The following is a 23113-nucleotide window of genomic DNA, read 5'->3' as shown; positions in this document are numbered from 1 at the left end:
CACAGGCTGTGTGTATAGTGTATGGCTGGGGAGTACAGGCTGTGTGTATAGTGTATGGCTAGGGACCACAGGCTGTGTAGTGTATGGCTGGGGAGTACAGGCTGTGTGGTTAGTCTATGGCTGGGGAGTACAGGCTGTGTGTATAGTGTATGGCTGGGGACCACAGGCTGTGTAGTGTATGGCTGAGGAGCACAGGCTGTAGTGTATGACTGGGGAGCACAGGCTGTGTGTATGACTGGGGAGCACAGGCTGTGTGTATAGTGTATGGCTGAGGAGCACAGGCTGTGTGTATAGTGTATGGCTGGGGAGCACAGGCTGTGTGTATGACTGGGGAGCACAGGCTGTGTGTATAGTGTATGGCTGAGGAGCACAGGCTGTAGTGTATGACTGGGGAGCACAGGCTGTGTATGAAGTCTGTGTAGTGTATGGGGTATCCGTTCACATGGTCGACCATGTTATGGTCGACAGTCATTAGGTCGACCACTATTGGTCGACATTGACATGGTCGACATGGACAAAAAAAGGTTAAAAAACTCATGGCGACCTTTTCATGTCGACCTTTCATGTGTCGACCATTTTCATGTGTCGATCATGTGTCCATGTCGACCATGTCAATGTCGACCAATAGTGGTCGACCTAATGACTGTCGACCATAACATGGTCGACCATTCATACCGGAACCAGTGTATGGCTGGGTGTACAGTGTAAGTGTATGGCTGTGGAGCACAGGATATATCGGTGTATATGACTGGGACATGGAGAAGCCGGCAGCACGGAGCACGTGATGGCCTTGGCACGGCGCCGCAGACACACCTGTGACACAGAGCTGCCGCTGGTGGAATAACACTCAGTATTCAGCACGGTGTCAGATCGTGAGACGACGCTTTGTGCAAAGCTAGAACCTGTAGGCTGATGATCATGATCCTTCTGCTGCTGCACACGACAACGCCCATATCTGCTGTCATTATTACTGTCCTATCCCTGGAAACACTGCTGCCTTCTAATTGGCCGTGACAGCGGAGGGGGCGGAGATTCTCGTCTTCTTGCTGACAGATTGGATGAAGGTGGAGCAAGGACAGTCTCCCCATCCTCTCAGTGCCGCACCGGTTCCTGCTGCTGCACGGGGCCGCTGCTGTCATTATTGCATGTGGCTGCAGAGCTGGCAGGGGGACAGCGGCTGGAACAATGCTGGGGATTATCAATCTGCAAGGTCTGACCCGGGAGCTGACACTGTATTTGGAGAGCCAAGTGCAAGTGGGTCTGTTCGGCTCCGGGGTGGGTTTGTCCTTGGTGCTGGGCTTCGGCGCCGCTTATGCCTGCTACTACCTGAGTGCCATTGCCAAGGTGAGAGCGCTGCACGGGCGGGGGTGGAATATCATTCCATACATACAGTATTGCTGCACAGAGCCATTGTGTGCTCACCGGCCCACACCCTATCTCTCTCCACAGAAGCCCCAGCTGGTGACCGGCGGGGAGCCCCTGTGCCGCTTCCTGAAGACGTACTGCCCAGCAGTGACAGAAACTTACTACCCGACGCTGTGGTGCTGGGAGGGCAGAGCCCAGACATTGCTGAGACCATTTATTACTGTCAAACCGCCTGTGCATTACACCAAGTGAGTATTACGGATCCTGCAGCTGGCCTCTCTCCATGTGTTGTACAGAGGGAGATTTATCAAAGCACGGGGAGAGATGGAAGTGCCAACCAATCAGTTCCTGACATTTTTCAGACACAGCCTGTAACGTGACAGTTAGGAGCTGATTGGTCCGTACTTAATCTCTCTCCAAGATTTGATAAATCTCCCCCCTAAATCTTTTGTAACATTTATCCACTTGTGATGTTAAATATTCGCCAGATACCCTTTTCCACAGTAAGTACCCCTATGTGTGTCTGTGTATTTAATTTGCAGTATAATATAAGTACATATTTACCTAGCCATACATTGTGCATTTCAGTGTTTTGGAAATTATCATTCAGATTAGTTGTGTTGTGTTTTATTCATTACTAATTAATATATTATTTTGAGTTCTATTTAAGACACTGAAGGAGAGATTTATCAAACATTGGAGAGAGACAAAGGGCCCCATTTAACAGCGAGTCTTAATACCATTGGAATATTTGCTTAGCATTGCGGTGATACAAGCAAATTTGCCTTTGGTAGCATTACCTCACCGGAGAGGTACATCGACACCTCACTCCTCGCTGTTGCTGGTAGCCTGCTGCTGAGTCATGCTTGACGGCCATTTCACGTACGCACGCGACTCTCTCTAAACGGGGATCCGGAATTGCCTAGAAGGCTTTGCTGAAGTAGAAAAGGCTCTCTGGGTCCCCGCTGCCGAAAGTGGGGACTGTAACGCTATCGCTATCTATTGATGATATAAGTGATACAGGGATCTATGAACAAGCCTTGGAGAGAGATAAAGTGAACAGAGATAGAGTACCAGCCAATCAGCTCCTAACTGCCATGCTACACGCCATGTTTGAAAAATGACAGTTAGGAGCTGGTTGGTTGGTGCGTTATCTCCTTGCACTTTATCTCTCGCCAAGGCTTAGTGCACACTGCATATGTAGACCCCATACTGACAAACAGCGGTAATCTTAGTTTACTGCTGTTTAATTACTGAGGAAAAGCGTGAACCACATTAAAGCGAGTGTGAGTGAGAGAGTGCTAAAGTATGTGTGTTCTTAAATGGGGAACAAAGTACCAAGCAACCAGCTCCTGTCATTTTTCAAACACAGCCTGTAACATGGCAGTTAGGAGCTGACTGGTTAGTACTTTATCTCTCTACGAGCTTTGATAAATTTCCCCCTGAAACTTGTGTGCTTTATCCTTTGGAGTACACGTACCACAAGTGGAGAACATAGGCTCTAATGCACAGTGTTACTGTATTTTTCCTGAAATCAAACACATTCTGCACTTACAAATTAGGATTATCATTTATAATCGCCCATCTCTCTGCATTGGTACAGCACTCATTTAGCAGCTTGTCTACTGAGTACATCAACTCTGTTTAGGGTTGGCTTTTGGTGGGTTAACCATCAATCGATGGTACTATTGGTGGTTAGTCTCAATGGTCTGAAACCCATCAACAGGAAATCATCAATGGTTTCACCCTCCGATGGTCATCCATGCCCTAATGCTCACGGGGCAGCGGGCCAGGGCCATAGATCGTTAGGCAGGGCCCACCATGCGCCCCTCAGCCAGGGGCAGATCTGGGGGGAAGAGGGGTATGGGTGCAATCATTGTGATAGTTTACCACCATGCAGGGCCAATCACAGGTGGAGTTGGGGCAGGGGCTGGCTGGCAACTTTTAGCCTGGGGGCAAGTCCAGAGCACTGGCCCATACCGAACACAAAGGATTTTTATTTATCTATACTTCAGGGGAATGGTGAGAAAAATTGGAAAGCTGAAACCCCACCTCGGAAATAATAAATAATAGATAAAAAGCAAAAATAATTAATAAAACTTCTATACAAAACTATTCAGAAACTTGATCGATTTGCTTTGTAAGATAAATAGGGTGAATATACCAATGCCCAATATTAGTGGGATATATTAAGTATAATCGGGTGTATACACTCTTTATTTCAATCAAAGTGGGGGTTTAGACGCTTTCTTTGCTTTCTCATCATCTACCAATATGTATACTAATACTAATGTCATTATGTAATATTTTTTTAAAATATTTCTGAATTTTATATGTTGTATTGAGATTTTTTACAAAAGCACCTTAATTCATAATAACATGTGAATGAACTTACCATTAATTATGCAGTAGGGACTGACTACACAGGTGTGTTTAATAACACCCTAGAGCTGATTGGCTGGAATCGATTCAAATACTTCTCTACCTGCCTGTTTGGTATCTACACCTCCTGATGAAACTGCCGATTACGTTGGGCAGAGAAACGCGTTGAGTACCGTGGCAACTGCTAGCCCCTGAAAGGAGACCTCTGTTTACCATTCTCAACCCTGCTTCTGCTAAATTAATTCTCCCCAATTGGTGCCTGGCCGGACATCACACCACAAGTGCCCACCGCTGTGCTTGAAAAGCCCTGTCTGCAGACTTGCCTATGGGAATTTGCGGCCTCTCTTTCGGATACATCGAGATAAGAGCCATCTAACCGCACATAGTACAAGCTGCAATACGCTATTGACGGGAATCAGCGGAGACCTCCAGTATTGGGTGAGATCAGTGCCCCGTAATTCAGGGGCTCGAACTAAGCATTTTCTATTCCCCATAAAACCAGGGGAAGTTTCTCCAGTGCACTTGAGCTATATTAATCAGCGGATAATCCCAGCATGTCTCCTTTAACAATGGACTGCAGTACTGCACACAAATATTAAGCAAGCTATACTGATTATACATTTTTATTGTTGCTACTATACAATCTTGTTACCATTTATTTATTTGGTTGAACATTGATACTTTGTTTTTATGGTTCTAAGCAATATTAAAATATATTCTGAATACATATATTATTAGCGCTTCTTAATGTTTCCTTGGAAACTCAGTTGGGTATTTTTCATAAGTAATGGCGCCATCTTAAATGGAAGTTTTTTTGTTTAAAAAATAATTAATAATAAAAAAAAAGTTAGGCCTGGTTTAAATTATCCCAAAGATACTTTATTATAAATTTGTCAGTGCGGCCGCGGCTTCAGCAGAGCTGTGTAGTGCAGGGGTGGCCAACCAGTCAGTGGCAAAGAGCCAGAAAGGATCTGTAGTGAAGGGTAAGAGCCATATCATGCGCGTGCCGAAGGTGCGCAAGCAAAAATGGGGACGTGGCATAGTTGTCACAAAGCCACAGCCCATTTTTATGCGCACACCTTTCGGTTTGACGGATTATGACCTTGTGTCATAACCCCATTTTTAGTCATGCTGTACAGTGCCACATACAAATAAAGCCCCTGTACAGTGCCACATACATATTAAAACACCAAAAAAATGTGTGCCTCCACAGTGCCAAATACATATATGTCCCCACAGTGCAAGATACACATATGTCCCCACAGTGCCAGATACACATATGTCCCCACAGTGCCAGATACACATATGTCCCCACAGTGCCAGCTACATATATTCCTCCACAGTGCCAGCTACATATATTCCTCCACAGTGCCAGCTACATATATGTCCCCACAGTGCCAGCTACATATATGTCCCCACAGTGCCAGCTACATATATGTCCCCACAGTGCCAGCTACATATATTCCTCCACAGTGCCAGATACATATATGCCCCCACAGTGCCAGATACATATATTCCTCCACAGTGCCAGATACATATATGCCCCCACAGTGCCAGATACATATATGTCCCCATAGTGCCAGATATGCCCCCACTGCCAGATACACATCTCCCCAGTGCCAGATACACATCTCCCCAGTGCCAGATATGCCCCCAGTGCCAGATACACATGTCCCCCCAGTGCCAGATATGCCCCCACTGCTAGCTACACATCTCCCCAGTGCCAGATATGCCCCCACTGCCAGATACACATATCCCCCAGAGTGCCAGATATGCCCCCAGTGCCAAATATGCCCCCACTGCCAGCTACACTTCTCCCCAGTGGCAGATATGCCCCCACTGCCAGCTACACGTCTCCCCAGTGCCAGATATGCCCCAGTGCCAGATACACGTCCCCCCCCCGTGCCAGATATGCCCCCAGTGCCAGAAACACATGCCCCCCGTGCCAGATACATGTCCCCCCAGTGCCAGATACACGTCCCCCCCCCCAGTGCCAGATATGCCCCCAGTGTAAGATACACTTGTCCCCACACTGCGTCCCCCCCCCCCCCCCCAAGTGCTGCTCACCGCCGCGCTGCTGCTCTGCTCAGTCTGCTGCTTGTGAGGGGAGGAGAGTGCAGCGTGCGCCTCTCCTGCCCCTCAGTCTCCACTCTCCGGCGGCGTTGATCTGCTCTAATTAGATGCCGGTCTGTGAGCCAATCAGAGTTCGCGGACCGGCAGCTAAGACTCATGATTGGCTGCCGGTCTGCGTGCTCTGATTGGCTCACGGGCCGGCGCCGGGTACTGCAGACTAGGGCAGCGGGAGGCGCCGTGAGAGCTTACGAGCCGCATGCGGAGATAAAAAGAGCCACGGGTTGGCCACCGCTGGTGTAGTGGAAGGTGGCAGCCGGCCCGTGACCCTTGGCAGTAGCGTGGCCCGGGGGGCACATGGCACCATGCCCCCCGTGCCAGCTCGCTTCTGAGTTTGGGCTTTGCAGGTCATGTTGAGGGCAGAGCTAGGCTCTGTGTCTTCATGTAAGGGAAAAATTAAAAAAATCTGCAGGGCTCTGTGCAATCAATGGCAAAGAACCATTGGATTTTCGCCACCGATGGATAAACCATTGATCTTCGGTGGCCAACCATCGATGATTGATGCCCATCCCTACCTCTGTACTTGTTGTGATTACAAAGACCTCTCTTATAGTTCTCACCGATAGTTATGCAGTCATGTGTGAATATCATTTACATTTTTACTGTTGGCAGAATAATGAAGGCTGCCAACTCGGGGTTAAACCAATTTACCTCTAGAAAAAGTTTAATCGACAATTAAAGCAAAATGAGTAGCGTCTTTACCAGTTCTGAGGTTTAAGAAAATCCAACTCGTGTATCAAAATAACATTGTTTAATAAAATAAAAAACAAATATGTTGCATAATCAAACAGTAAAATATTGATAGAGCCGTGTCATGCGGCATGCTCTTACCGCCGCGGGTCCCGGGATTCGGGTGCTTCTGGTGCGGCGGCCTGCAGTGCTCGGTGGTCGTGTGGGGATGCGGCGCGGTCGGCGGCAGGGGTGACGGCTTCCTGGAGCCAGAGGGGAGGACCTAGTGGCCGCAGCTTCCGAGTGTGTCTGCGATGCAGGGGGCGGCCATGTTGGAGACCAGGAGCAATACCAATGAGCTGGATGGGTGAGTACAGCCAACCCTATGTCCCTGCTGCCTATAAATAGGCTGGGACTGTGGTATTATGTGCCAGTGCTTTGTTGCAGTTTCTCAGTACCCTAGCTCTGTGCTCCCGCAGCTTTGTCTGTGCATCTCTTATTATTGGTCCTACCTTTCTCACCGAGTTTCAGCTAGCTCTCGTTGCATTACGCTCGCCAGCTCCCCAGTGCGCGGTCACGGTTAACCGCTCCCTCTCCGGTGTCTGCAAGTTCAGCGGGATTCCCGTGGCGGTTCGCCAGCTGCAGTGTGTACCTTTCATTCACGTCTTTGCATCATCCAGCAAACAGTCTTCACAGTTCTTCATTCACGTCTTCGCATCATCCAGCAAACAGTCTTCACAGTTCTTCATTCACGTCTTTGCATCATCCAGCAAACAGTCTCCACAGTTCTTCATTCACGTCTTTGCATCATCCTGCAAACGGTCTTCACAGTTCTTTATTGACGTCTTCACATCATCCAGCAAACAGTCTTCCCAGCCCTTCTGCCACATCTTCGTACCACCTAAAGCTTGTTCTTCACAATACTCCTGTTTTGGCCTCGTATTACTCAGTGGACATTCTCTACAATTTCCAACCCAGAACTGGTCAGTCCCAGTATCCCTACAGTTTAATTCTGCTCTGTTACCGTTAATATATATATGAAAAGGAACTACCTTCGTCCTCCCTGTTTCCTGCATTCCGGAGCTCTTGCTCCTTCGGTTGGTCTGAGTCCCAACGGATTCACAAAAACAGCTTGTCGTGACAAGCTGTATCTAGTAGCAAATAATAAATTCACAATAAATGAAAGTAGAAAATGTGTACATAAATACACCCTTTTACTTGTAAAGCAACATCTCTGGCTCATGTTCTTTAGTGCCCCAGTGGGTCCGCTGGTGGCATGGACAGTCAACAGCACCAAATATTGCTCAAACAATAGTCAGAGGCACAGAATGTTCCCTTTTTATAGCACTTTTGGTTCCTTTACAAATGTAGGGGTCTACTTACTGATCCATGGACTCAGATAAAGTACCAACCAATCAGCATCTTACTGCCATGTTACAGGCTGTGTTTGAAAAATGACAGGAGCGTGGTGGTTGGTTGGTACTTTATCATCCACTTTACCTCCATCCAAGACTTAGTAAATAGACCCCATAATCTCCATCCACTTTATCTCTGCACTAGGCTTAGTAAATAGACCTGTTAATGAGCCAAGCCTGTATATATTCAATGAGTTATTATATAATAGTAGAGATAGTGTATCTGTGGTCTTATATGCTATAATGTACCAGCCATAGGTGTTGACTGCAATATAGAGTCTCAGGTGAAGAAATGCTTCAGGATAGAACACTGCTAAAGCCGCTCTGGGTTAATCACGCACCTGCCATCAAGCGCAAAAGTTCTATCATTTAATTAGTTTATTTCTACAATTGGGGGTCACAGATGACAAAACACCAAAAATGGAAAAAAAATAAAAATGGTGTCTCTTTTTTTTTATGTTGACCTTTTGAACCTGTCTACCTTTTTACCTTTTCAACCTTTTGACTGTCTCCAAAGTCCCTTAACACATTTCTCTCTCCTTTGAGAGTTTCATCAGAAGGCTAAACCTTCTGAAGAAACTCAAAGAAGAGAGAAATGCCTGCTTACTACAGCGAATGCACAAGAAACCAGGAAATAGGCTCCCGCATTGCTGATTTAATGAGCCTCATTTTGCTTTTATTGCCTATTTAAATTTCCACTCATCTAGTAATCGCCAAGACATCCTGTGAGGAAATCAGGCTAATATAAATGGGACTATAAGCACCCTTTCTCTGGAACGCTGTTCGGCCACTTATGCACACTGTTCATTCAGGGATCAAGCCCAATGTCTTTCTGCTCATGGCATAATGGCAGTTCCACAAAGACATAGCAGATCCAATCCTTATCTTGGTCCTACTAAAGCAGCCCCACAGGAGCCATAACCTCTGGTCAACCTGTCCAAAGTAAAATGTATATCCTGGTCTGTATGAAGGGGTACACACCTATACGCTCGTTCAGTTTCTGCAGAACTTTGTGTGGCCTCTGTGGTGTTGGTGCAAGATAGTAATACATACATTTCGAGAATAGCAAAACACCAATCCTTAAATCATTCATTGGTATACAGTACAATCAATCCATACTCTTATTACCATGTATTTACAACAGTACTGAGAAGAGATGCCAGGTGAAAATACCTTTACTTTTAAATATTACTAGCACCCTGCTGGTGTCATATATCCCCTCTCCATCTTATGTATTGATGACCAATATGTAAACACTAAACTGCATTTTCTTCCAATGCCGTGAAAAAAGATTTTTAGCAGGAATGACGGATGGTGAACTGAGAGCGTTTGTATGTACCTAATGAGTTGTTTATTGGAATCTGCAGGTGTATTACAGCACAGGCTGCTGTTCCATATCTTCAACACCTGTATCCATAATTGTTAAGTAGCAGGGTATTGTCACAATCATGGATTTTGTGAATCCGAGGTTAGGTCTTTGGCTGATGCGAATTCTGAAGTAGGTAATGTGAAAGTAGCTGGCCTGATATAGTTCTTGCTCATAGACTGCTGGTACTGAAACCAAAACTGAGTATTTGGCAGAAACCTAGAACAGGGGCGCGGAGTATAACCCACAGGTGGTTTTCACCAGGGACCCACGCAAGGAAGTTTGGGCTTTGATGTGCCTGACGTGCAAGTTGCAGCCCCCTGTCTGGGTCACTCAGTGTTGGTACTAGGTAGAGTCTGTGGTAACTTGACTGGTTAATACAGTGGACAGACTGTGGACTGGAAGCTTGAATGTTTGGAGAATAATGTACAGAAGCTGGAGGCACTCCCTAGGAAAGAATATAACCTGGAGCTGGTGGTGGTAGGAAATCAGCTAGTACAGATATTGCTTGAGTATCTGCTGGAACCATTGAAACTAGAATACCAGCTGGAATTGATGGTGCTAGGATATCGTCTCGAACCGGTGGGATAGGATATCGGACTGGAACCTGATGGAACCAGTAGTCACTTGAGGTTCCCACTGTAGTCACTTGAGGGGAAAAAAACACAGGAGCTCAGTATAATAAGCACTCATATAGGCTGAGAGCAAAGTTGCACTGGCAGCTTGTAACTCCAGTTCAATCCCCTTATACCCTAAGGAGGTCAGGGATTAGTTGCTGCAGTCTGCTGGGTAGCTGAGTGTTTGGGATTGGCTGCAGCCCAGTCATGTGTCTGAAACCAAAATGGTGGCACCGAAGCTCCCTAAGCTGGCAGGAAGAACCTCCACTGGCTGAACCCACGCGTTGAGACCCCTCTTTATATAGTCGACCACCCACGACCTGCATCACCACCGGGCAGCCAGAGATGCAGCTGAGGGAGAGGTGAGAAGCATGTCACCCGCAATGCTTGTTTCTGGACTGTCACAGGTATGACCACAAAATTTGTGAGACTGTGCTAATGCCATCAAAATCCTCCTGCAAGCTGATCATTTTATGAAATTGAATGGGGGTTTTGTGACATATCACCAGCTGCTTTTAGTAACATTTCTGTGCTCTAGAACTACATGTGATAATAAAAATAAGTTTGCTCAAGAATAAGGTTACAACGTAATTCTCCTTCTGATTCACTTAAGAGAGAAAGTCCTGTGACTGATGATAAGGAAATATTCTGTATATGAAACAAGCAGTTTGTTGAATCCCCAGAGGTACTTAGTGGAGATATCAGAATTGAGCTAATAAAACATTTTCTCTTACGTCCTAGGGGATGCTGGGGTCCACATTAGTACCATGGGGTATGTACGGGTCCACCAGGAGCCATTGGCACTTTAAGAGTTTGAGAGTGTGGGCTGGCTCCTCCCTCTATGTTCCTCCTACCAGACTAGGTTTAGAAAATGTGCCCGGAGGAGCTGGTCACAGCTAGGGAAGCTCAACAGAGCTTTTCTAGGAAAGTTTATTTTTAGAGTTTATTATTTTACAGTGAGGCTGCTGGCAACAGCCTCCCTGCAGCGAGGGACTAAGGGGGGGCAGTGTCCGCCCTGCGGAGTCTGAGCCACTGTATCCGCTGACTGGACACTGAGCTCCAGAGGGGTCGGATCGTTCCCCGCCACAGGGGACCGCTCGCCCCAGCAACATGCCGCCAGCCCCTTACAGAGCTGAAGATGTGGTGAGTGAGACACCGACCCCCCCTAGCAAGCGGGGGGCTGGTGTGAAGATGGCGGCAGCGGGGAGGAAGTGCAGTATTAACTGCGCTCCCATGAAGGCTCAGCGGCACATGGTGCGGCGCTGTGAAGGGTGCCCTGGGCCAGCGCTTACCCCCTACACTGGTCCAGAAGGCTGTCTGGGTCCGCGGATCTCAGCCAGCACATTTTCCTCAGGCCAGTATAATCTAAGAAGAGCGGGAAGACAGCGCCATTAAGGGGGAGGAGCTTCTCAGAGCGGACCCAGCAGCGTTCCAGCGCTATTTTCCTGCCTGCACAGCGCTGGATGGAAGAACAGGTCCCTCCACAGCAACTCCAGCTATCTGTACACAGTACCAGGGGGTTGTAGAAGGAGGGGAGGCTGTAAGAAGACTGTGTGTCCTATTAAGGTGCACAGTCAGCGCTGACAAGGGGTCTCCCTTTACTAAAAGCGCTGTGTGTGGGTTGGCTCCAATCTCTGTGTCTCTCGCCATTTTTTGGGGGGAAACTCTGTCTGCCCTCACCTGTGTGTGTGTGTGTGTGTGTGTGTGTGTGTGTGTGTGTGTGTGTGTGTGTGTGGAGTGTTTGGTGGTCTCCTTTAGCTATGTCCAGGGACACTGTGTCATATGCTGCAGAGGATTTATCCTCCCAGGATGATCCCATTCCATGTAATCAGGTTAGCACTGGTTTAGCACAGATACCAGCAACCGGAGTGGTTTTCCTCTATCAAATTTTGGATTTCTCAGATTTCTGACAGGGTTGCAAGTAATGAATCTGCAACCCAGGTATTACAGAGCTCTATGGCAGTATGGCCGGCTTCTGGTACCTCAGGACGCCCAGCTGTATACCCCCACAAACGTGCGCTTGTGCAGGTCACACAAGACGACACGGATACTGATTCTGACACCACAGACGGTGATGGGGATGTGATGTGGGGGTCCACATCTCTCGCAAAGGGGGTGCAATTGTTGATAGAGGCTATCAGGGATGTGTTGAATGTTAATGATACCACACCTGAGCAGGTTGAGGAGGCTTTTTTCACTGAAAATAAAAAAGCCTCGCTAACCTTCCCTGCGTCAAAGGAATTGAATGCTATATTTGAAAAAGCATGGGTAAACCCTGAGAAAAAATTCCAGATCCCTAAAAGAGTCCAGAGGGCGTTTCTTTTCCCTGAGGAGGATAGGAAAAAATGGGGAAACCCGTCGATTGTTGACACATTTGTGTCCAGACTCTCAAAGAAGATGGTTTTGCCTGTTCCAGGATTTACCGCCTTAAAGGAGCCGGCTGATAGAAAAATTGATAACACGCTTAAATCAATGTACACTGCTTCTGGGGCCATATTACGTCCCACTATTGCTACTGCATGGATTGCAAAGGCAATTGTAAAGTGGTCGGCTACCTTACTTGAGGATTTGGATACGATGGATATAATGACGTTGTTTTGTATTTACGCAACATACATGATTCAGCAGGTGTTATGGTAGACCTGGGTTCCATGGCTGCAGGAATATCTTCCATGTCTTTTTCAGCTCGTTGGGGACTGTGGCTGCGCCAGTGGCTGGCCGACGCGGAATCCAGGAAAAGTGTGGAGGTCCTACCCTATACAGGTCAGGCTCTCTTTGGGGAAGCTCTAGATGCGTGGATTTCCACGGCTACAGCGGTTAAGTCTCTGTTTCTTCCCTCAGCAGCACCTGCTCCGAAGAAATCTCTCTTTTCATCTGCAACGCAGTCCTTTCGGCCTAACAGGCCTAGAAAGGCCAGAACCAATACCTTCTTTAGGGGAGGTCGAGTTAAGTCCAAGAAACCTGCAGCTGCAGGTTCCCAGGAGCAAAAGCCTGCTTCAGGTACGCCAAAGTCCTCCGCATGACGGTGGACCGCGCGGCCTGGAGATGGGGCCAGTGGGAGCCAGACTCAGACACTTCAGTCACGTCTGGGTACCATCCGGCCTGGATCCCTGGGTGATAGATATTGTATCTCAGGGATACAGGCTGGAATTTCAAAGTCTCCCTCTTCATCGTTTTTTCAAATCAGGCTTACCAACTCTGTTGGCAGACAGCACTGTACTACAGGACGCGGTCCAAAAACTGGTGGAGGCACAGGTCATTGTGCCAGTACCACCTCACATGCAGAACAAAGGTTACTATTCGAACCTTTCTGTGGTACCGAAACCGGATGGTTCGGTCAGGCCCATTCTGAACCTGAAATCATTGAACCCCTTTCTGAAGGAGTTCAAGTTCAAGATGGAGTCTCTCAGGGCGGTAATATCAGGTCTGGAAGAGGGAGAATTCCTGGTATCACTGGATATCAGGGATGCGTACCTCCACATTCCGATCTGGCTGCCGCATCAAGCTTATCTCGGTTTCGCATTGCTGGACTGTCATTTCCAGTTCCCGGCCCTGCCATTCGGCCTCTCCACAGCACCAAGGGTGTTTACCAAGGTGATGGCAGAAATTATGATTCTCCTCCGCAATCAGGGTGTGAACATTATTCCATATCTGGATGATCTGCTGATAAAAGCATCGTCCACAGAGAAGCTGCTGCAATCCATTGTTCTCACAACAAGCCTCCTCAGGAGTCATGGGCCAAAATTTACTAAAAAATCGAGTTTGTCCGATTTGTGGGTTTTTTTTCTAAGTCCCAACACGGGAATTCACTAAGCACAAATCTCGGCAGTGTTTGGACTATTCGTAATGGTTTGAATGACAAAGTTCAGAAATACAAATGAATAGACCATCGGTGAAACGCGGCTGTTATTTCCTACAACACGGGTATTCACTATTCATTCGTATTTGGGTGTTAGTCTCTGAGTGCTCAAGTGCGGGTGTATTTTTTTGTGATTTGTTAAAAAAAGCAGCAAAAAAATAGACCTGCTTTTTCCAGGCGAGTTTGGATAATCATGCACGGATCAGTGAGATCTGTGCATGGTTATCTATGGGATAGGGTCTGTTTACTGTAAAAACTTGAAAAAAAAAAATTGCGTGGGGTCCCCCCTCCTAAGCCAAACCAGCCTCGGGCTCTTTGAGCCGGTCCTGGTTGAAAAAATATGGGGAAAAAATTGACAGGGGTTCCCCCATATTTGAACAACCAGCACCAGGCTCTGCACCTGGTCCTGGTGCCAAAAATACGGGGGACAAAAAGCATAGGGGTCCCCCGTATTTTTAACACCAGCACCGGGCTCCACTAGTCAGAGAGATAATGCCACAGCCGGGGGACACTTTTTTATATAGGTCCCTGCGGCCCTGGCATTAAATCACTAACTAGTCACCCCTGGCCGGGGTACCCTGGAGGAGTGGGGAACCCTTAAATCAAGGGGTTCCCCCCCTCCAGCCACCCAAGGGCCAGGGGTGAAGCCCGAGGCTGTCCCCCCCCCCATCCAAGGGCTGCGGATGGGGGGCTGATAGCCATGTGTAAAAAAAAGAATATTGTTTTTTGTAGCAGTACTACAAGTCCCAGCAAGCCTCCCCCGCAAGCTGGTACTTGGAGCACCACAAGTACCAGCATGCGGGGGGGGGAAACGGGCCGCTAGTAGTAGTAGTAGTAGTAGTAGTAGTAGTAGTAGTAGTAGTAGTAGTAGTAGTAGTAGTAGTAGTAGTAGTAGAAGTAGTAGTAGTAGTACAAAAAAATACCCAAATAAAAACAGAACTCTCACACCTTGAAAGTAAAACTTTATTACATACATGCACACCTACATTCACACGAGGGTCGGTCCACTTCTCCAAGTAGAATCCATGGGGTACCTGTGAATAAAATTATACTCACACAAAAATCCAGTGTAGATCGGTCCTCTTCTGAGCTTGTAATTCACGTACTTGGCAAAAATACAAACCGAAAAACCCAAACCACGCACTGAAAGGGGTCCCATATTACACATGGGACCCCTTTCCCTGACTGCCGAGACCCCCCCGTGACTCCTGTCACAGAGGGTTCCTTCAGCCAATCAGGGAGCGCCACGTCGTGGCACTCTCCTGATTGCCTGTGTGCTCCTGAGCTGTCAGTCAGGCTGCACACGGCAGAGATACAATGTAGCGCATAGGCGCTACATTGTATCCAATGGTGGGAACTTTGCGGTCAGCGGTTGACCGCGAGTAACCTCACCGCTGACCGCAAAGTTCCCACCATTGGATACAATGTAGCGTATCTCTGCCGTGCGCAGCCTGACTGACAGCTCAGGAGCGCACAGGCAATCAGGAGAGTGCCACGACGTGGCGCTCCCTGATTGGCTGAAGGGACCCTCTGTGACAGGAGTCACGGGGGGTCTCGGCAGTCGGGGAAAGGGGTCCCATGTGTAATATGGGACCCCTTTCAGTGCGTGGTTCGGGTTTTTCGGTTAGTTTTTTTGCCAAGTACGTGGATTACAAGCTCAGAAGAGGACCGATCTACACTGGATTTTTGTGAGTATAATTTTATTCACAGGTACCCCATGGATTCTACTTGGAGAAGTGGACCGACCCTCGTGTGAACATAGGTAAGTATGTGTGAATGTAGGTGTGCATGTATGTAATAAAGTTTTACTTTCAAGGTGTGTGAGTTCTGTTGTTATTTGGGTATTTTTTTTGTAGTAGTACTACAGGTACCAGCGGGCCCGTTTTCCCCCGCATGCTGGTACTTGTGGTTCTCCAAGTACCAGCTTGCGGGGGAGGCTTGCTGGGACTTGTAGTACTGCTACAAAAAACAATATTCTTTTTTTTTTTTTACACATGGCTATCAGCCCCCCATCCGCAGCCCTTGGATGGGGGGGACAGCCTTGGGCTTCACCCCTGGCCCTTGGGTGGCTGGAGGGGGGGACCCCTTGATTTAAGGGGTCCCCTCTCCTCCAGGGTACCCCGGCCAGGGGTGACTAGTTAGTGATTTAATGCCAGGGCCGCAGGGACCTATATAAAAGTGTCCCCCGGCTGTGGCATTATCACTCTGACTGGTGGAGCCCGGTGCTGGTGTTAAAAATACGGGGGACCCCTACGCTTTTTGTCCCCCGTATTTTTGGCACCAGGCGCAGAGCCCGGTGCTGTTTGTTCAAATATGGGGGAACCCCTGTCAATTTTTTCCCCATATTTTTGCAACCAGGACCGGCTCAAAGAGCCAGAGGCTGGTTTTGCTTAGGAGGGGGGACCCCACGCAATTTTTTTAAATTTTTTTAACACTTTAATTTTTTTTTTTTTAAGGTGCACAATGAAGCCCTGCACGGATCTCACAGATCTGGCCGGGATTCCTTGTGTTTTGTCAGGCAGTGTTTTACTCATCACTCCCGTAAAACACTGCCTGACATTACGAATCACATCGACATCGGAAAAGATGAATGTTGCAAACTCTGCAGATTAGTAAATGACCGTATCAGGATTCAAAAAGTTGCAGTAAAATGCACCCGATACCATTCGAGTTCAAACACCCTTAAAAACGGCAAAAACACGAAAATTAGTAAATATACCCCATGGTTGGATTCTGAATCTTCCAAAGTCACATTTGGAACCAACCCAGAGATTGTCCTTTCTGGGAATGATCCTGGACACAGAAGTGCAAAGGGTATTTCTCCTGCAGGAAAAGGCATTGGTGATGCAGGCTATGGTCCGGGATGTCCTGAAGCCAGCCCGGGTGTCGGTTCATCAATGCATTCGCCTATTGGGAAAGATGGTGGCCTCTTACAAGGTTCTCCAGTACGGGAGTTTCCACGCTCGGACCTTCCAACTGGATCTCCTGGACAAGTGGTCAGGATCCCATCTACACATGCACCAGAGAATACGTCTATCGCTAAAGGCCAGGATTTCACTCCGCTGGTGGCTCCAATTGCCTCACCTTCTGGAGGGCCGCAGGTTTGGGATTCGGGAATGGGTCCTTCTAACCACAGATGCGAGCCTTCGGGGCTGGGGAGCAGTCACTCAAGGAGTAACCTTCCAGGGAAGGTGGTGAAGCCTGGAAACCGGCCTGCCCATCAACATCCTGGAACTGAGAGCCGTCTACAACGCTCTTCTTCAGGCAACCCCTCTTCTAAGAAATCTGACCATTCAAGTGCAGTCGGACAACGTAACAACAGTGGCTTACATAAACCGACAAGGTGGAACGAAGAGCAGAGCGGCAATGTCAGAGGTCACAAGAATACTCCTCTGGACAGAAAGGCACGCGTTGGCGCTGTCAGCCATCTTCATTCCGGCAGTAGACAACTGGGAAGCAGACTTCCTCAGCAGACACGATCTCCATCCAGGGGAGTGGGGTCTCCATCCGGAGGTGTTAATGGAAATAACAGATCTTTGGGGATTACCCCAAATAGACATGATGGCCTCTCGTCTCAACAAAAAGCTTTGGCGTTGTTGTTCCAGGTCGAGGGACCCACAGGCAGTGGCAGTGGACGCCCTGTTGTCTCCGTGGGTGTTCCAGTCAGTGTATGTGTTCCCACCACTCCCACTCATCCCAAGAATCTTAAAGCTCATAGGGAGAACAAGGGTTCAAGCGATCCTCATTGCCCCAGACTGGCCAAGAAGGGCTTGGCACGCGGATCTTCTGAATCTACTGCAAGAAGAACCGAGACCTCTTCCTCTTCAGTAGGACCTATTGCAGCAGGGGCCGTTCGCCTATCAAGACTTACTGCGGCTACGTTTGACGGCATGGAAGTTGAATGCCTGATACTTGCTTGGAAGGGTATTCCGAAGAAGGTCATTCCTACCCTGATACAGGCTAGGAAAGGCGTAACGTCTAAACATTACCATCGTATTTGGAAGAAATATGTCTCTTGGTGTGAATCCAAGAAGTTTCCTATGGTGGAGTTTCAACTCGGACGTTTTCTCCTCTACCTGCAAGCAGGAGTGGATATGGGCCTGAGGTTAGGATCTGTGAAGGTCCAGATTTCGGCCCTATCTTATTTTCTTTAAGAAACAATTGGCTGCCCTCCCTGAGGTTCAGACTTTTTTGAAGGGAGTTCTGCACATCCAACCTCCCTTTGTACCGCCTGCGGCGCCTTGGGACCTTAACGTGCTGTTGCAGTTCCTCCAATCAGATTGGTTTGAACCTCTACAGGAGGTTGAGGTCAAGTTTCTTACATGGAAGGCGGTCACGTTGTTGGCCTTAGCTTCTGCTAGACGTGTGTCCGAATTGGGGGCTTTATCCTGTAAAAGCCCTTACTTGATCTTCCACGAAGATAGAGCTGAGCTCGGGACACGTCTTCAGTTTCTTCCGAAGGTTGTGTCGGCATTTCATATCAACCAACCTATTGTGGTGCCAGTGGCTACTGACTCCTCAGTTACATCAAAGTCCTTGGATGTTGTAAGGGCTCTGAAGATATATGTGAAGAGAACTTCTTGTCACAGAAAGTCGGACTCTCTGTTTGCCCTATATGATCCCAAGAAAATTGGGTGTCCTGTTTCTAAGCAGACTATTTCTCGCTGGATTAGATTCACTATCCAGCACGCTTATTCTATGGCAGGACTGCCGTGTCCAAAATCTGTTAAGGCCCACTCTACTCCTAAGGTGGGGTCTTCCTGCAAATGTTATTTGGTTCAGTACAACTTCGTTTAATTGAGTACTGCATTGTTACTTGGTAAGTAATGTTTCAGCAGCTGCTGAGTGTTCAAGCTTTGTTGGCTTGACGTGCCTTGTATGTGTGAGTTGGTACAAATCTCGCCACTATCTGTGTATAATCCTTCTCTCGAAGATGTCCGTCTCCTCAGGCACAGATTCTAGACTGAGTCTGGTAGGAGGGGCATAGAGGGAGGAGCCAGCCCACACTCTCAAACTCTTAAAGTGCCAATGGCTCCTGGTGGACCCATCTATACCCCATGGTACTAATGTGGACCCCAGCATCCCCTACGGACTACGAGAAAAGGATTTACCGGTAGGTACCAAAATCCTATTTAATGTGACCGTGACACTGGAGGTCAAGTTGGGGTTGAGCCAAACTCTGTAACTGATTGTAAGGGTTGGGTCAGAAGACCGACAGCGGAATCCCAACAGCTTCCAAGTATGTATTTCACCCTACGCGTAACCCTAACCTCACCCTCCCGCACAGTAACCTTAAACATACCCCACCACCACAGCCTAGCTCTAACCCTCCCCTAGTGCTTAACCCAAACCCCAATACCTACCTCCAGGATCTGTAAGGTTTTGGTGGAATACATATGACATCCCGGCAGATGGGATGCCGGCTGTCACTATGCCGACAGTAGCATCCCCTTTGGCAGAATCACGTCAGCTAGTGCCCTCGCGGGCGTCCCTGCGCTTGCCACGCATTGGGACCGGTGGCTCGCTTCGCTTGTCACAGATTCTATTCCCACTCGGTGGCGTGGTCCCACCAACCCAGTGGGAATACTGAGCATTTGTCGGGATTCAGGGCATCTGTACTTCACCGGCTGTCGGTCTCCTGAACGCCGGGAGCCCGACAGCCGGTATATTGACTTCATCCCGGTTTTGTATGATTCACTTATGCTGGGTGCACGTTGATTGAGATAGAGTTTGTCATATCGCAAATGCATCGGTGGTGTGTACATCCAAAATGTCTGTGAATGACGTAGTTCACAGACATCTGATCGGCCCTGCACACAGCTGAACGCCCGTACACTGGCTCCAGTGACCCCCAACACTGACATCACAGCTGGGTGGGGATGTTTGAAGCCTGTGCAGATATGACATCTGGCTAAACATATCAATCAATTAGTAAGTGTGTATAGCTTACCTGATGTTCTGTACGGCAGCTTGGTTGCCTTAGGGTGGCAACAGGGAGAATTTGGAGCATGAAGTGAAGCAGCAGGATAGTTATTTTCATAATACCTACTCTGCCCCACTGCGTAAAATATTTAGGTTCCACTTCTTTAGTTTATTGGAGACCTTATTAAGTAACTGAAATTGTTCAAAAAAGGAATTCCGCATAATCTGTCTTGGATAGAGTGTGTCTCCCTCAGTTCAAGGATAACATTCAAAGTCTTATGGGGCTCATATACCAATGCTCGATTCCCCAGTCCCCTATTCTCTGATGATTGGCAAAATCCAGCATGTTGGAAATCCTGGATTCACTGATTTTTAGGTCAGACGGCAAATGTATTTAATTTAAACATGAAGTCACACAAGACTAGACTTTGTACCTCCTGTAGTGTGTGATATCAGCTCTGTCAGATACTCAAATCAACACAGAGCACTGCTCTTTAAAAGGACAGTTAATCCTACAGACTTGATGATGTGGACTGCTGATAGTACATCCATCACCCTAGTGTTTGGCAACAATCATTTTACTCTGCCTTCCCTCCTTTCTACATCTATAGGCATGTATATCCAATGTGGGCAGTTATACTTCTGTTGGTGGCCAGGGATGGTCGCACACTCGCTCACAGAGCTCCCATCCCCGGCTCCATGTCACGCTCGGCTGGAAATGAGGATCCGGCGACTAAGGTTTGCCTGAGGAAGCGGACACTTGCGAGGGAAGAAGACGAGGTGGCTGGATGTCATTCCTACTCATGGGTCAGGAGCAATGGAAGTAGAGATTACCGAGATGGGATGATCACTGTAAATAATGATCTGCGGGTGGTAATCTGTGACTTGGAAAACTGAAGACTGTGAGCTGTGGCTAGAATAACGCGGCTGAAGAGCACTGAAGATGAAGGACTGTGAACGGTGGGCTGTGGCTTGGATAACGAGGCTGAAGAACACTTGGAGATAATAAACTGGTTTGAAAGACGAGGTTGAAGAACGCTGAAGATGGACTGTGAACGGTGAGCTGTGGCTTGGATAACGAGGCTGAAGAGCACGGTAACTGTCGACGACCAAGATCCTTGAAGAATCAGGATTACCGAGTACGCCCCTCTCAGGTGGTATCAGGTTAGGGACGGCGGGACTGCTGCAATCAGAAAGACCAAGGCAGAGCAAAGCTGGAGAGTAACCAAGGTACCGAAGTAACCTGGGAGCATAGGGCTGGAGATCCTACACCTAAGTAGTAACTTGAAGCACTGGCACTCATAACCTGAACCAGCCCCCTTTTAAGAGGAGAGATCTCCCTGGATTGGCTGGACAGAATGAGCCTGTGCAAAGCTTTGGTCTCCAATATGGCGGCCCTGTGCAGCAGACACATTTTAGTGTTTTACACCAGAACCCCCCCCTGGCCTCTCCGGAAGCTGCTCCCTAGTGTCAGCAAGCCCGCTGCAGCAGCCTCCGGCTACTACGAGCGGACCCGCCACAGCAACCCCTCGCCGCCGCACACGGACCCGTCGCAGCAGCCCAGCACCGCTGCTGCCCGCCAGACACCTGAACGGTAACTGCCGCGGCGCCGATTGCATGGTAAGGCTCTGGGACGTGACAGTACCCCCCCCCCCCCCCCCTTTGAGGGTGGACTCCGGACACCTTCGTGGTTTGGTTGGGTACCTGGCATGAAAGACTTGAATTAGTCTTGGAGCGTGGACATCCTCTGCAGATGCCCAAGACCTTTCCTCGGGTCCATATCCTTTCCAGTCAATAAGATATTGGAGATGACCATACCTCTTCCGAGAGTCGATGATCTGGTGAATTTCAAATTCATCTTCTTGAGCAGACTGGATTTTAGGAGTCTTAGGCAAAGCAGCCCGAAATCGGTTGAGAAGAGAGAAATATGGAAGGCGTTTGGAATTTTCAAATGGGGAGGTAGTTTTACCTTGTAAGCTACTGGGTTTAAGACCTTTTCGATTGGGTATGGTCCAATAAACCTGGGTGCGAATTTCTTAGTAGGCACTCTCAATCTCAAGTTACGGGTAGAGACCCAAACACGATCTCCCGGTTTCAGATCTGGAACAGCCCTCCGTCTTCGATCAGCAAAAGTCTTGTATCTCTTGGATGTTTTAAGCAAAGCCTGGTGTACTTGTTTCCAAGTCTTGGTCAACTGTCGTAATGCCGGCTCTGCTGCAGGAACCTCGAGTGTTGGAAGGTGTTGAAAATCGTGAATCCTCGGGTGAAACCCGCAATTTATGTAGAATGGAGTAGATTTGGTAGCGGAATGGAAAAGGTTATTATGGGCAAACTCAGCAAACGGAAGATAATCCAACCAGTCATTTTGGGAAGAGGACATAAACAGACATAGGAAGGTTTCAAGATCCTGATTCAGTCTTTCAGTCTGGCCATCTGTTTGAGGATGATATGCAGAAGAAAAATTTAGTTTAACTCCAAGGGCTGAACAGAGTGATTTCCAGAACCTGGCTACGAACTGTGGTCCTCAATCTGATATGATCTCCTGCGGTAATCCATGTAGTCGGAAGATAATTTTTGCCAGACGAGACGCTGTTGGAAGGCCAGGGAGAGGAACAAAGTGCGCCATTTTAGAGAAGCGGTCCACAATGACCCAGATAGTGTTTAGTCCTCGAGAAGCGGGTAAATCAGTTATAAAGTCCATAGAGATGTGTGTCCACGGTTTTTGTGGTATCGACAATGGGTGAAGTAAACCAGGAGGAGAACCCAGGACTTTTATGCTGTGCGCATTTTGGACAAGCGGCTATAAATTCCTGCACGTCAGTCTTGAGATGAGGCCACCAGTAAGAACGCTGTAAAAATGTAAGAGTTTTGAGACCCCCTGCATGGCCCATAAAAGGTGATGTATGAGCCCAAGTCAATAACTTCTTATGAAGATTCGGAGCAACGAAAGTTCTTCCTGGTGGGGTAATTTGGGTTGTATGAGTGGCGGAGAAAGAAATGGGATCCAAAATGAATTGTTCTCCTGTGCAATCGGCAGAGGCATCGGAGCTTAGGGAGCGTGAAAGGGCATCCGCTTTTCTGTTGAGCGAACCTGGACAGTATCTGAGTGTAAAGTTGAAACGGGAGAAGAATAGGGCCCATCTTGCTTGACGTGGATTTAGACATCGAGCTGTTTGCAAGTATAGGAGGTTCTTATGATCGGTGGTTACTGAGATTGGATGTTGTGCTCCTTCCAACAGAAATCTCCACTCTTCAAAAGCCAACTTAATTGCCAGTAGTTCTTGTTCCCCAATGGCATAATTCTGTTCAGCAGGAGAAATCTTTGTGAGTAATATGCGCATGGATGGACTTTTTTTATCTTCGAAGAGCTGAGATAAAACTGCTCCCA

General features: G+C 48.0%; 1 protein-coding gene across 3 annotated transcripts in view; it reads left to right on the top strand.

The window, feature by feature from the left end:
• The first annotated feature begins 652 nt into the window (after positions 1–652).
• ABHD3 (abhydrolase domain containing 3, phospholipase) overlaps positions 653–23113 on the top strand; it is a 120078-nt gene continuing 97617 nt past the window's right edge. For 2 of the 3 annotated variants that reach the window (XM_063923576.1, XM_063923575.1), the window contains exons 1-2: positions 653–1344; positions 1450–1613. In XM_063923576.1, the coding sequence (XP_063779646.1) occupies positions 1186–1344; positions 1450–1613 (323 nt within the window). In that variant the 5' untranslated portion in view covers positions 653–1185. The remainder of the gene's footprint in view (positions 1345–1449; positions 1614–23113) is intronic. The other variant, XM_063923574.1, reaches the window with a different exon arrangement.

Source organism: Pseudophryne corroboree, chromosome 5, assembly GCF_028390025.1.
Source record: "Pseudophryne corroboree isolate aPseCor3 chromosome 5, aPseCor3.hap2, whole genome shotgun sequence".
NCBI classification, from domain to species: domain Eukaryota; kingdom Metazoa; phylum Chordata; class Amphibia; order Anura; family Myobatrachidae; genus Pseudophryne; species Pseudophryne corroboree.
The sequence above is the reverse complement of the archived record's forward strand: the minus strand, read 5'-3'. Positions and strand labels throughout refer to the sequence as shown.